The sequence below is a fragment of the Rhinolophus ferrumequinum genome, chromosome 3, assembly GCF_004115265.2.
Source record: "Rhinolophus ferrumequinum isolate MPI-CBG mRhiFer1 chromosome 3, mRhiFer1_v1.p, whole genome shotgun sequence".
NCBI lineage: Eukaryota > Metazoa > Chordata > Mammalia > Chiroptera > Rhinolophidae > Rhinolophus > Rhinolophus ferrumequinum.
Window position 1 is genome coordinate 2,934,357 of NC_046286.1, and position 15,464 is coordinate 2,949,820.

Genomic DNA, 15,464 nt, shown 5'->3' on the forward strand with positions numbered 1-15,464 from the left:
TGAGGCCCCAGACTTGACCTGGGTCTGATGTGAAAGCTCTCATTTCTAAGCCCTAATCTTTAATGCAAATATTTTCTTTGGTTCTAGGCTTGGTAATATGGGAGGACCAGAGTAAGCTATGCTGGGTATCTAGATTTAGACTAGATATAGATATATAGATATATTTGCATTTAATCATTTTATTCTGTGAAGCATTTAGTCATTTTTTAAAAAATTGTCATTCAATTCTATGGTTTAGTCTGTATTGTGGTAAACAGAAGAATATTACATTTCTCAGGCTCTCCTTGCCCCAAGTTTCTAAATATGGCCAACATTCTCTCACTGAAACAGTATTATGAGATTTGGGAGGTGGCAGGTGGGCTGAAGCCATCTCATGCAGTGGACACCAGGGTTTCACAGACAGGAGTCTTGGCAAAATCCTTGTGTTCTGGGGACATTCCTTCCCTTGGGGCTCTAGGGGAGCTGTGATGTCAGCAGTGGCTTCCTACAGGTCTCTGACCTTCTAAGTTAGGGGTCTGCACTGACTCGTGCTCCTCCAGGCTTCCTAACTGTGTTAAGTATAATGTCCTGTAATAGGGAGATTGTAATAAACAATCCTGTGAGAGAGTCTACAGGGTTTTCTATTTCTTGGTTGGATTCTGACTAGTACAGTGGCTCATCACCATTTTATGTCACCAAGAAGACCTCAATCAGGTGTCCTGAAAAATTTCCTCAAACACAGAAGTTATAGCTCAGGAGAGAAAAGGGAATCATGAATAGTTCCCAGAGAGGAACTTCTCTCCTGTTACAGAGAAAGGGAACTGAAAGTCTCTTCTAAAGTCTCCCAAATTTAGTAATCTCATGAGGAGAGCCAATCAGTGTTTTAGGACTAAACAATATCATGCGTTGCTGAGCAACACCTTGAATTGAAGGTGCTGTTATGACATGTAAAATATTTTTTCTGTAAAATGTATCTGAGTTTACCTTATATTTATTGAGCTCCTTGTAAGAATGAGGCATTATGGCAGCAAAGGGCAGGCATAGAAAAATTACACTTGGTTTTCTCTCAGAAAGAAGAGATGACAAGCCTAAAGCATAGGATAGGACTCTCAGCAGAGACTGATAGTGAAGAACTCTCATCTGGCCCTTTAAAAGGCAGCGCTGTCCTGTGCATCTACTCCAAGTGACCTGAAAGTCAGTGTCAGAGAATATTCAAAGCCCTTAGATGTGATCAGATAGTCAGTCATGTACAGGGTGTTTGCCCTCATGATTTGTGAGGGCAGCTGCGGGGCAGGACAAGACCTTGGCACAAGAGTGTGGAAAATCTACCCTGAGTATATGTATCATGACTGATATTAAACCGTGAACTCGTCATCTGATGGGCTGCCTCACTGACAGGTCTCGCTTCACTGGAAGTGTTTGGGTCCCAGCCCTTTCTATGTGTGGTTTAATTTTCCTTTCCATTGGACTATATTTTCAAAATATGAGGGTCAGAGCATCTTAACTTGCACTATTCTCAATAATAACCATAAAAATTAATTTCTTGGATCAGAACTTCAATAGTCTTATGACATGTGGAGAACTTCCATAACCTTAGGGCACGAGGAAGTAATGGTAAAGCCCTCCTGCAGGATATGCCAGCATTTCCAGTAAAACAAGCTCTGCCCAATCTACTCCATCCTGTTCATCCACCCGAGTTCTCAGATGAGTCCCCAACAGTCTACTCTGATCTCTGGTCATATTTAAGGTGGTAGGGATTAGTAAAAGACTCACTGTTTTCAGTGACCACTACCCATTTCCAAGGGATAGCTTTCCATCCCTCTTCATTTTGGGGAGTGTTGAAACTCAGAGTTTCTCCTTCAATGTCCCCTAAATATAGCACAATACCAGGGATCCTATGCTCTTGGGCAGAGTTGGCCATCTTGGAGTCTAGGACCTGGGGGAGAAGCCTGAAGCAGTAAGAAGCTTCTTAAGTGAAGCTCTGTCACCCAATACTGCCAAGATTGAGGTATTCTCCATAGCCTGACAATTTACCCTCTTTTTAGATGATTTTTTGTCCCTTAAAATAAACTCCCCAGCTGTCACAGCACAGAGACATGGTCTCTCATTAACTCTCACTTTAGGCTGTTTCCATTGATTATATTCTCACTAATGTGCTTCAGGCATATCCCTTTCTAGAACTTGGATTGAGATGTAAGAGTGTGAGTGATTGCCTAAGATTCTCAAAAACTTTTTGTTGTTGTTGTTTGTTTGTTTTGTATTTGTTTGATTGAGAACTTTGTGTATTCATTTAACAGAAGTGTCTTTCCTAGACCCTTTACAAGCTTCCTTTCCTTAGCAACAGATGTGTCATCTCAAAACACTTTTCTGATTGGCTGCAGATCAACTGATTTGAATTTTAATCAATCAGCTACTGTCGCACCCTACATTCTCTTTCTTTTATTCTTCTCTGTTCTGCCCCACTTTTAAGCTCTATTGATACCCATCAAAGCACCGAAGAAGAAAATGGCCATAATTGGAGTCTCAATGTTAGGATTTTTCATCACTGTCCTCCTGATGAGCCTTCAGGAATCATGGGCTATCAAAGGTAAGTGCTGAGAGAATCCAAACTGGGGACAATAAGCTCTGAGAGCATTGGAGAAATGAACTGTGGACATTTGCATGATTAACTTTGATGTGAAATAAAAGTGTGATGGGTATTATGTGGCTGTAAATCTAAAAGTGTAATAAATTGTAGATGGAAGAGTTCTCTTCACACCACAATTTGAAGCAAGTCAAATTTTTATTTAGAGGAGCAAAACTGACATATATTGATCAATACCATTGACTTTGAGGTAAGCCAAAATTGTGGGGGAAATATTTTCTGACAGGCTATTTCTCTGGGCTTTAATTTATCTATCTAGAAAATTAGTAAAATCAAAAACCGGAAACAATTTTTTGTGAGCATTTGGTGAGGAAAATATGAGAAGTTTTTAGCTGAATACACGGTAGTTACTTTTTGGCATGTGCATCCTGTCAGCATATTTTGAGAACTGACATTAAATTGAGGATTCCAAGAAAGGAAAGTCACCAAAAAGTAACAATCTCCTCAAGGGAACGAGAAGGGCAGGTATGCTGATATTGCTTGCATTTAATTTACTGCCTCTTGGGATAGTGATAGCTGATTTACAGAGGAGCTTACAATTATCTTTGGTCACTGTTACTTAATGATTTTCCCAAGAAAGTAGACAAATGGGTAACAAAGTAAACAGTCTGATATTCTCTGCCATCTCCTGACCAAACATTGAGCCGCTGTGAAAAAATATTCTTTACCCAGGTGACTCCGACAGAGGGTGGCAGATAGACTGGAAATAAAGTAATAGCCCAGCTCCTAGATCCATGATGGCACCTGTAGGTTTCTATTGCCCAGAAAGAGCCGTATGTGGGGATGCATACCTGGAAAGACAGAGGCTCTTCCCTTACGTTGGAAAGGGTCAAATAGAATATTTGTGTGTGTGTGGGTGTGTGTGCGTGCGTGCACATAGCAGCAAATGCTAAGTAAATCCCTGGCTTTATCAATATACAGTCAGACTTTAAAATTTCCTTCTCCTCTGCATATACAACATAGGCTGTATACTTTCCAATTGTAGCTTTCTTATTTCAAGTTGATTATCCCCTTGGTTATAGATTATTCTTAGTATCAACCATAATAGAATAGGTTCCATAATGACAGTCTCTATTTAAGGAGCTTTAAGATACAAGGGCGTATTGCCGAGGTCAATATAAATATAATTCTTCCCTCAGAGGTATCCACAGTGTGGGTATAATCCAAGAAAGTGGGTGTTCTACAACACTGCACGGTCTCAATCTAAATTTCCTGGGTACTTCAGACCCCAGTCATATTTTCCATGGGTCTGGTCCTTAAATACAAAGCAGCTTCTAAAGTGCTTGTTATAGGCCTGTAGGAGCTACTGCTGGATTTCTAAAGCTGGAATCATTTCTCAGCTAGTAACGTGGAGATAAACAACAGCTGCACAAGGTTCTGGGATTTCAGCCCCCACCCTCTTTAACACTGCCCTTCAATTTCTCCCCTCCCATCTCTGTTCAACACGAACACCCTTCATCCAGGCCTTATGTTCCCAGACATGTCTACTCTCCTCCGTTCCACGTGGCCCTATCCCTTTCTTCCACCCCTGTCCACAATTTGTGTCTCACATCCTGGATCCTTCTCATCTCTCACTCCTACTTCCCACCCTAACTTCATTTCCTGCCGTTTCAGAGAATCATGTGATCATCCAGGCTGAGTTCTATATGACACCTGACCCATCTGGCGAGTTTATGTTTGACTTTGATGGTGATGAGATTTTCCATGTGGATATGGAAAAGAAGGAGACGGTCTGGCGGCTTGAAGAATTTGGACGTTTTGCCAGCTTTGAGGCTCAGGGTGCATTGGCCAACATCGCTGTGGACAAAGCCAACCTGGACATCATGATAAAGCGCTCCAACCACACCCCGATCACGAACGGTACCTCTCGCTGCTGCTCTCCTAGATGTGGGAACAATAGCTTTAAAAAGGATTCTTCAGCTCTTTGTGTTAAATTATAGTCGCTGACTTTTCCTTCCACGGTCCTGACTTTGCCATAAGCAAGCCCCATATTCTCAAGCCCAAGAACTTCATGGGTTTTTCATTTCTTGATTTTCTTGCATCTTGTCTCTGCCATTCACAGTTATTCACAAAGGTATTACCCTGACTCTATGCTGGGGGAGGCAGGAATGAGGTCCTTGGATATCGTATACTTCAATATTGGCTCCAGTTCATGGGTGAGGGTACCAGAGATAGGTATCTGAGACTGTGGCATAGATTCTCAGGGCGCAATCTCAATTGCTTTTTCAGCCTTAGTGGGGGGAAGGGACGTGGCTAAGCATGAAAGGCTCACTTCTGTCACGTGTCCCCCAGTACCTCCAGAGGTGACTGTGCTTCCGAACAAACCTGTGGAACTGGGAGAGCCCAACATCCTCATCTGTTTCATTGACAAGTTCTCGCCACCAGCGATCAATGTCACCTGGCTTCAGAATGGAAAACCTGTCACCACAGGAGTGTCAGAGACAGTCTTCCTGCCCACGAAAGAACACCTTTTCCGCAAGTTCCACTATCTCCCCTTCCTGCCCTCTACCGAGGACGTCTACGACTGCAAGGTGGAGCACTGGGGTTTGCAGGAGCCCCTTCTCAAGCACTGGGGTATGGAGCAGCCTTCACCCTCCCTTATGTTATGGTTTCCTTCTGTGATGCGTGTGGCTGGTCCTTTGGGGCCTAGAGTCCCCTAACTTTTTCATAACAAGTGCTACAATTCTTGTTCTTTGTCTTCTCCCATTATCCAGCTTTCCCCACTTTCAGACTTGTAATTCTCTTGATGCATCATTCTGTCCTCCTCTTCTTTATTGATTAATAACTATTCTTTTAACTGAGTGCCCTACATTTGATCTTAAGTACTACTGCCTACCACACTGATTACTTCTGTACTGTTTTATTTCCCCCCCAGAGTTTGAAGCACAAACCCCCCTCCCAGAGACAACAGAGAACGTGGTGTGTGCCCTGGGCCTGGTCGTGGGCCTGGTCGGCATCATTGCTGGGACCATCTTCATCATCAAGGGGGTGCGCAAAGGCGGTGCTGCTGAACGCCGAGGGCCGCTGTGAGCGACTTCAGGTGGGTCTGATGGTCGGAAAAAGACAGCTGTCAGTTACCAAAGGAAGGAAACAGAGTGGGGAGAGAACATGTGATGCCTCTAAGGGAAAAAGATAGCAAAAGTCATGGCTCTTGACTTACCTTGCCAGGACAGAATCAGACATTGACATTGTCTGGTATCTCAAAGCTATAGGGTCCCTCATCCCTTTCCATACATGTGCACCTACATCTTCAGTCTCGGAAATTCTCTCCAGTACCTGAGACCATTGTTTCACGTTAGAATATGGGGTCCAGTGATCTAAGAAAGTTAGCTTTGAGATTTAGGCACTTCCTGGTTTATATTTTCTGGGGCAGGCCATCAGGTCAAAAGTACTACCAGAGCTTGGATCTTCTGGGGTTAGCATAGATTCATTGTATGAGCTGGAAATTTCTTGGAAAGCCAACCTCTGTGTTTGCTCCTCCAATCTAAAAAGTGGTTTCAGAAGTTCTGGGAGAAGGTAAAGCATGATCTGCTCATTCATACTCACTTGGAGAATAGGGTATTGGACCTCATGCTGGAAGGGTTGCTAGAAGTCAGATGAATGTGAAGAGACTTTTTCAAAGTCAAATGGCTAAGGGAAAAGAGGAAGGAATCTGAAGGTAAGTGCTCAAAATATTCATCTTAAACTCTTTAGTAACTATGTGTGTCCTATTACAGGTAATGGACTATCTTAGAGAGAAGATCAATGAAGAGATTTCTGCTTTAGCATCTTTACACACTTGGCTCTCCTCCAATTGTTCACTTCTGTGAAGACTACCACTCTCCAGCACTTTCCAGCCCTTCAGTCGCTCTGAGAGTGGTGCTGCATCTCCGTCTCGCCATACTCTAACAGCTAGTTGGGCTTCCCTGTTTGTTGTCCCTTCTTGTATCTTTTCTCCCTCCATTTCCCATGATCTTTTTACTTTCAGCCTGCAATGCCTCTGGAATAGGTCCTGTAAGATCCTTTTTTTTTTGCTATGGAAACTTTTGAACGTCCCATGGGGGCGTCTCCTACATACTTATTGCTTGGGGTTTCTTTAAACTGTGATTGTGATTTTTCTGAATACAATAAACTATTGGACCACTATTAGGTGGAGTTTTTGTTGTCTAAGCCAGTCCTTCACAGGAGTCGGGGAATATATGCAATCCTTTCCTCCTGAAATGTCTGAATGTTGAATATATTTTATAAGCACTGTTAACTAATTTAAAAATCCTGATTCGTTAGGGCTTGATCTTATTGCAATCCCATTGCTGTGGTCCATTCCTCACGTGGAAAACTCATTACAATAAGGTTTGTTAGGAGTTCTCTACTGAGCAACAGGTTCAGAATCTGGTTTTGGTTCTTGAGCATTCAAGTCAATGAGACGTCTGAATCTTCAGTAGAATCACCCTCAAAGCCTAGGGTTGCCTCTGACAATAGGTGAGACAGATGGAAAGAAGTGGGGAGTAGAATAAAGGAGGATCCATATACATTACAGGATTTGCATACGAATGTCACCCATTCCAGACTTCATGGGGGATGAGATTAGACACTGAGGATTAGCATTACCCATTTCATCAACATAGACTTGGGTGCCTGTTTCATTACCAGGAGAATGAATAGTCTGAATTATTCTTAGAACCACCTTGTGTTTGAAGATATGTTGCTGAGTGGAAAAACTGAGTAAATGGAGAAGGGGAGGAATATGGCATTAAAATGGGACGAAAGAATGTTTGAAAGTGAGTTTTTGTTTATGTATCTGTGAAATTATGACGATATTTATTTCTAAAATTATTCAGGACCTACACCAAATCGTAAAGGTTAATTATCCATGACAGTTTTGAGGATTGGCCTACAAATTCTTTTGAAATGAAGCGGACGCGGGCTTTGGTCTTAGCTTCACCATTTACTATCTATATATTCACTGGTATCTTACTTAACTCTATTTAGCCTGATTTCTTTCATGAAAATATTGATGCTAATTTTTGTCACATTGTGTTATTATAAAAATTAAAGGAAAAATGTGAGAAAAATAATTGGGTACCATGCTTAGTGGTAACAATGTTACAAAATTACAACTTTCCTTGTTTTTCCTAAAAATGTCTGCAGCCTGAAGATAAAAATTTAAGAGAATCAAAACAAAAAGCACAAATCGAAGCAGCATTACTTGAAGGGTAGCAGACAATGCCACTCCAAAGTATGCTTCTGGGCATAAGGATTATTTTGGGCTGATAATGTGGTTTTAGATTATAGAATTGCTTTAGATAACTTGTTTGCTGAACAACGAGGTGTCTGTGCTATAGTAAATACCTCCTGTTTTACCTGGAGTAACACCTCTGGTACCGCAGAAACTCAAATACAAGAAATTAACAAACTGCTTGGCTAAAACAGATTGCTATCTCTCCAGATGCATTTTTTTATTTATTTGATACCAACTGGTTTGGTTCCTGTGGGCCTGGATACAGAGCACACGAGTGTTTCAGTCTCTTGGTATTATCCTCTGACAGTCATCACTGTAGCCTCCCTGGTGAGCTGTGTTCTCTTGGGGTCTTAAATACATGTTCACGGCCATCAGCAGTACATCAGATGGTCTCACTGTGCTTGAAAAATCAAACACGGTGAACAATGAAATGAATAACAAAAACCTTCCCCAGACCTGACATCATAACCTATGAGTTTCACAGAAAAATAAGAACAACTTAACCCTAATGGTGACTGACAACAGCACTAATACCAAATTTTTAGTTAGTCTCTTAAGTATGAGAGGATGACCGAAAGGGGGGGAATTGTTAAAGTAAATAAACTGGGAGACCATTCGTTTGACAGGGCTCTAATGATTTGGTAGCCTAGGAAAACCTAAAGGCAAGTCAGAGTCAATTTCTGTAAATTCACTGTCTCAGAAAATGAAATTTAGGAACAATCAATCACAAACAGCCAACTAAGCTTTTCCAAGTACATCAAGCACTTAAGCTATAGTCAATCAAATAATTTCCTTGCTTTGCTTCCTTGTCTTTTATATAAAAGACTTTCCCCTAGTTCCTGCTGGCTGAGTGCTCTTAACCACTTTTAGTGTGGTGTTGCCAGATTTAAATTGATGTTTGCTGAAATAAACTCTTGAAAATTTTAGTGTGCCTCAGTTTATCTTCAATAACCTTATAAGACTCATTAATAAAGTACTAAGTTTCTATACCTGTGGCTTAGAGAATCAAAGCAAAGTCTTCAGAAAATTAAAGATGGAATAGGCACAGTTATTGCTTTTACATGGCCCCAAGGTTTTATTATAAAATAAATAGATGTGTAATACATGTACACTAGAACTCAATATGGAATAAAAAAGTATGAATTTATATTCTTCCACATTAAAAAAAACCACTTTAAAAATAGACTTTACTTTTTAGAGCAGTTTTAAGTTTACAGAAAAATTTTGCAGAAAGTATGAGAATGCTCGTATACCCATTTCATCCCTACCCCGCTCCACATAGAGTTTATCTTATTAACATTTTGCATTAATGTGGTACATTTGTTACAACTGATGAATCAATATTGATACATTATTATTAATTAATTCCCATAGTTTACATTAGAGTTCATTCTTTGTATTACACAATTCTATGGGTTTTGACAAATGCATAATGTCATGTATCATACAGAATAATTCCACTGATCTAAAAATTTCCTGTGTACCACCTATTCATCCTTCTTTTCCTCTGTTTGAAACCCTGGCAATCACTGATCTTTTTACTGTCTCTATAGTTTTGTATTTTTACAATATATACATGTATCAAATAAACATATCATACACCTTAAACTTACACAAGGTTATATGTCAATTATATATCAATAAAACTGAAAAAAAAGTTTTTAAAAGCAGTTTTAGTTATGGTGATGTAGGGTATAGCAATAGGAATATACTCGTAGCCAATAATATTATAATAACTATGTGTGGTGTAAGATGGGTACTAGATTTATTGGGGTGATAGATGGGATGGGGGTTGGGGGCAGGGTGAAAAAAGCGAAGGGATTAAGAAGTATAAATTGGTAATTACAAGATAGTCATGTGGATGTAAAGTAAAGCATAGGAAATATAGTCAATAATATGTTAATATTAAAAGGTAATAACTATGTATGTAGTGCCAGGTGGGTACTAGACTAGTCAGAAAGATCACTTTTTAAATTATATAAATGTCTAACTATTATGCTGTACACCTGAAATTAGTATAAAATAATATTGAATATCAACTGTAATTTAAAAATTAACAAAGGAGAGAAAGGAAAAAGAATAATTGTGGATATGTCCATTTCTCATTTCAGTTCTACCAGTTTTTGCCTCACCTATTTTGTAGCTTTACTGTTCAGTGCAATATATTTAGAATTGCTGTATCTTCTTGGTGGATATTAATATCTGATATTAATATCGTCTATTCTTTCTTTTGATTCATATTTTCATGGTATCTTTTCTATCATTTTACCTCCAATGTATGGCTACAATTGAAATGAATTTCTTGTAGACTTTAAAAAGTAAATCATTATTTTCCCCATCTGTCAGTCTTTATTATTATTATTATTAGTTTTAGGTGTATAAAGCAACATAATTATTAGACATTATTTTAATTAGTGTATTAAACATTTACACTTAATGTAACATTGATATGTTAAAATTTAAGCCTGATGTTTTATGTTTTCTTTTTTGTTTATTCCTTATACGTTTCATTTCGATGTTTTCTTTTTTCTGCCTTCTGTAAGTTACTTAAAAAATTTTAAAAATTACATTTGATGCTTTTGTAGTACTTTTTTTTAAATTAAAACTTATTGGGGCAACAATGGTTAGTCAAATTACATAGGTTTCATGTGTACAATTCTGTAATACTCTCTGCACTTCCTGGACTTTTATGTCTATTTTCTTTGCCAGGTTAAAAAAAGTTTTCAGTCATTATTTCTTCAAATAGGTTATTAATCCCTTGTTCTTTCTCTTATTCTGATACCCCTATAATGTGAATATTTGTACGCTTGATGTTGGCCCAGAGGTCTCTTATACTATCTTCGTTTTTTAAAATTCTTTTTTCTTTTTGCTGTTTCGATTGGATGTTTTCTGCTATCTTGTCTTCTGAATCAGATTTTATCCTCTATTTCATATAGTCTGCTGGTGATTCCTTCTTCTGCATTCTTTATTTCAGTTATTCTTCACTTCTGATTGGTTCTTTTTTTATGGTTTCTATGTCCTTTATTATGCTTGCTGTGTCTTTGTTGAAGTTCTCACTAAGTTCTTTGAGTATCCTTATAAGCAGTATTTTGAACTCTGTATCTGGTAGGTTGCTTGCCTCCATTTAATTTTATTCTTTTTCTGGAGTTTTCTTCTATATTTTTTTTTCCCACTTGAGATGTATTTCTTTGTTTCTGCTCTTTGACTGCCTCTCTGTGTTTGTTCCTACGTATTGGTAGATCTGCTAGGTCTCCCAGTCTTGGCCAGGTGGGCTTATGTAGTAGGTGCACTGTGGGGCCCTGGTACAGTCTCTTTGGCTACCTGCTCAAGGTGCTCCAGGAGTGTCCCTTGTGTGGGTTTTGTGTGCCCTTTTATTATAGTTTAGTCTTGATTGCTATTGGCACATCAGTAGGTGGGATTGACCCTCAGGCTGATTGGCTGTGGTGTTTGGTGTTGTCCACAGTCTATGGGCGCTTTGCAGGGGGCTTACTCTGCCGAGTGGGATTCACCTCAGTGGAATCTTGTGCCTGTTGAGACTTCCCTTTGTGTGTGCTGCTTGTGGGACTAATTGGGTGGTGCTCTGCTGTGGTCTGAAGCCAACCTCCAAGAATGTTCATTCTGGGGCTTCTTGGGAGGGGCTCTGGTACAGGCCCATGTCAACGATGGCCTGTGACTGGCTGGGGACTACCTGGTGGGAGCTACAAAGCCATCGTGTTGTTCACTGCTTGTGTTAAAGTTGGAGGTGTGTGGCAGAGGCCATTCTGTGAACAGAGGATGCATGCCACCGGTACCAGGCCTGGGGCAGCTCCACAAAAAGCCAGGGCACCCCAAGGTCTGCTGCCAACTGTTGGCTCCTTTAAGGTTCAGCCACTGACAAAGTCTTATTTGGTATGCAATTTGGGTGAAGCAGGATCTCAGGGAGTCACTAGAGTGGGAAGAGTTGTGGTCACCAGGTTAATGTAGATTCTAGTTTGGTGCCAGTGCTGAGACTGAAGCTACTCAACAAAAGTCTCAGAGCACATCAAGGCCAGTTGCCACCTCCCTGGGGTCTGTGGACTCCCATAGTTTTCCAAGAAATAGTGCAATGTGGGTGGCACTGGCCCTTTGCTGAGAAAGTGCCTCTGGCATTGAGGGAGTTGGGTGGGGCAGGGTCCCAGGGAATTACCATGGTGGAGCAAGTGCGTTTCACCAGGCCAATGTAGATTCAGATTTCAAATGGTCATTGATATTTGGTTCTATTCAAAACAATGTCCATACTTACAAAAGTCCCTGGGTTCAAAGATATCATAATATTTATTTATACTTCTGGTTTACAATATACATAAAAAATACTATTATGCTTTATTGGTTCAATAAGTGTGTTGTGGTTGTATTGCCAATAATAACCTTTCAGGATGAAATACAAACAAATATTAAGGACACTTTGACATGGACCAAATGTCTCTGTGGATATTTTGGACAGGACCAAATGTCCTGTAAGGAAGTCAAATCAGTCAGGGATAATAAAGTATTAGAAACTGAAACTCAAAACTTTGTTTGTCTCAAGATTCAAGATGCTTTAAAAGACTGAACAGCAAGAGGGAGAACAAGGGGTTAACTGGCTGTTGAGAGTGCTTAATACAAACCACTAGCATTAAGGTACTACTCACCACTACTGAAATGAGGAAACTACCAGAATTTCCAAAGATCCCAAAATGCATAATATTTTGAAAGACTCCCAGATTCTGGGGCAAATTTTTCAGAGACATGGGTGACCCTGATCCCCATCCATGAGGGGCCACCCCAGGACAAAGTCAACTAGAATCAAAGAAAAGCTTCCACCAATGGACTGCTCCAACACCATAGTTGAAACTTTTTATGACAAAGGAGAATCCACACCCAAAGGCACCAGCTCTAAAGATATAGAAGAAGAACCCCTTGCCTTGCCTACTTGGATATATAGGGCTTGGCATCAAGAACACTCTTTTATCATGTTTCTTACTGCAAAGGTACAAAGCCAGTCACTGGAACACATTAGATGAAGCCCAACTCCTTCTCCATACAGTTGGTGTAATCCAATGGGTCTATCACTTCTTTGAACATAAGTACCTGGATGAACTGGATTTCATCTCCAATCCTGGACAGGCCCTAGTCAACCCCAAATCCAAAGAATTTTTTAACAGGGAGCTCCCCCAAATAACAGGACTGCTCTTTTCCACTTTGTGAAGACCTACCACAGTGCTGAGGAAGGCCACCAGAAAGAAATGCTCACCCATTCCATGATTTTACAGCAGCAAGGCAGCCCACAACCTCAAGGGAAGCCCTGCGGTGCCAGGCCCTGCAACCCACTTTGTAGAGCACTCTTCCCACCACCTGGTCCCAGAGCCCCCATGCTAATCCTATAGGGAAACAGTGCCTGGAACAATTAAAATCAGCAGAGGGGCTTCTACTCACAGTTCCACCAGCTGGGGGTCCTGAATGATCTAATATCTGGACAGCTCTGACATAAACTCCTCCCTTTAAATCAAGTGATTACCTTGCTGCAGGGCCCAATCTCAATGGCCCAGAAGCATTCAGATGGTCCTGAGGCTCCTACTTCTCTAACTGGTAGACTTGGCAACCCTCCAGAGCATTACCCTAGGGACTCTGCAGCTCTCTGAAGTTTGTCTCACCACCCAGGGACAATTTCCGTTTATAACTCTGGTAGTCCACAGGAACAAAGGCAATAACCAGACATTCTTGGCTGTATTAGACACAGGAGTCAAATTCATATTAATTCCAGGTAACCCTTCTAAATCCTCCCAAGGAAACCTCCTGCAGACTACAAGGCAAAGCAGGTAAAACTGTAAAGATAGTACAAATTAAGCTGGATGTGTCTATTGGCACCATATTTCTAAAACAGTTGCCAGTTGTGAAGCCCCCTCCAAAATCTCTTTCTTTCTACGATAGATATGAATGCCCTCACTGAGCAAAACACTTAGTGGAATAAACCAATTCTCCAGGTTTTCTCACAGGAGGGGTTAAATGGGAACCTGTCTAGTTGGCTGCTCCAGTCAAAACAGTAAATATACCACAATATCAGGTGAAGCAAGGTACAGAGAGTCCGTCATTAAAGATATGCTTGACACTGGGGTTATTAGGTCCCCAATCTTACCCTTTAATAAAGCCAGCCACCAATGAATGAAGATTAACAATTGACTATCAAAACTTAAATACACAGGTTCCCACCATTGAGGCTCCCATTCCCAATATTACGGAGATGACACATATCAAAAAACCTCAGGGCCCCTACTTTGATATCCTAGATTTAGGCTCCATGGTTCCCTTGTTCCCAATAATAGAAGACTCACAACCTCAATTTGCTTGCACTTTGGAGGGCACCCAGTATAACTTTACTCAGCTGCCCATGGGTAATCTAAATAACCCTGCTGGAGACAACCAAGATGACGTAGTAGGTAAACGCTGTGCTTACCTTTTCTCATGACCACATCAAAATTACAACTAATCTACCAAACAACCCTTATTGAGAATTGCCTAAAATCAAGCTGAACTGAAGTCTTTCAAGTAAAGATGTGCAGGAACAGCCAACTCCAGACTGGAAGGAAGGGCAGAGATGCGGAACGGGCTGGTCTCATACCCTCGTGTGACCATTGAAGATCAGTAGGGCTATTTCAGCCACGGGGGTCTCCTGCCCTTGCATCTCCTAGAGGAGCAACAGATTCCAGTCCCACCCCAGCCCAGGGTTCCAGCGCCAAGGAGAGAAGTCCCTATAATTTTTGGTTATGAAAACAGCAGAGATTGTGACTGAGTGAGAATGAGTTCAGCACTTACAGGCGCTCCTCTTAAAGGGTCCATGCGCGGACTTACCCATCAATGAAATCACTCACTCTGAGCTCCAGCACTGAGGCAGCAGCTGGAGAGATAGCAGGGACATATGGTGGGGAACTGAGTTGTCTGGCTTGGAACAGGAGCTGGGGATGCGGCTTTCTCCTGGATGGGGGAGCTGGTGGAGACCGTTGTTTCTTTGTTGAACCCTCCCACATCCCAGCTTGTGAATACAGGTGGCTGCCATATCTTAGTCTCTGAAGTTCATTCACCACGCCTTGGTTATTCGAGACTCCTCCCTGTCCAACTTTCGGGCCCACTCAGGTTGCTTCCAGTGGCTTTTTTCATGGAGACTGCCTTCCTTGGCTCAAGCTGCAGACTTTCCTAGGATCTCTCAAAGGTTCACAGGACCCAGACAAGCAGCATCTGGCTGAGCAGCCCTAAGCTGGCACTAGAAGCAGCCAGGCTTGGTTCGCAGCTTGGCCTCTCAAGGCACTTCCAAGCACAGCAGGGGTGGTGGTCATCTGCGGATTTCTTTGTGGCTCCTGCCAGGTTTCCCCAGGTGGGGCATGGGCTGTGGCTGAACTTGACCTACAGTGGATCCCCTCCAACGTGTTCCTGGGGCTGATGCTCCAATTGGCCTACTTCAAAACAAGCTGGAGCATTACCAAGCCACCTCCAAGTATGACACACCCAAGGGGTGGATTGGGCAGGCACCAGAGTCCAGCTGAGGCAGATTCTGCTCTGTAGGATCTGCACAACAACTCTTCCACTGCAGTCAAGGCCAGTTCTCACAACCAGTGAGCCCAAGGGTCAGTC

General features: G+C 41.4%; 1 protein-coding gene across 1 annotated transcript; it reads left to right on the top strand.

The window, feature by feature from the left end:
• The first annotated feature begins 2,406 nt into the window (after window positions 1-2,406).
• On the top strand, window positions 2,407-6,757 carry LOC117020754 (HLA class II histocompatibility antigen, DR alpha chain). Its single transcript, XM_033103406.1, has 5 exons — window positions 2,407-2,566; window positions 4,238-4,483; window positions 4,916-5,197; window positions 5,499-5,663; window positions 6,340-6,757. The coding sequence occupies exons 1-4, from the start codon at window positions 2,485-2,487 to the stop codon at window positions 5,651-5,653; spliced, it is 765 nt and encodes a 254-aa protein (XP_032959297.1). The 5' UTR covers window positions 2,407-2,484; the 3' UTR covers window positions 5,654-5,663; window positions 6,340-6,757.
• The last annotated feature ends 8,707 nt before the right edge of the window (window positions 6,758-15,464 follow it).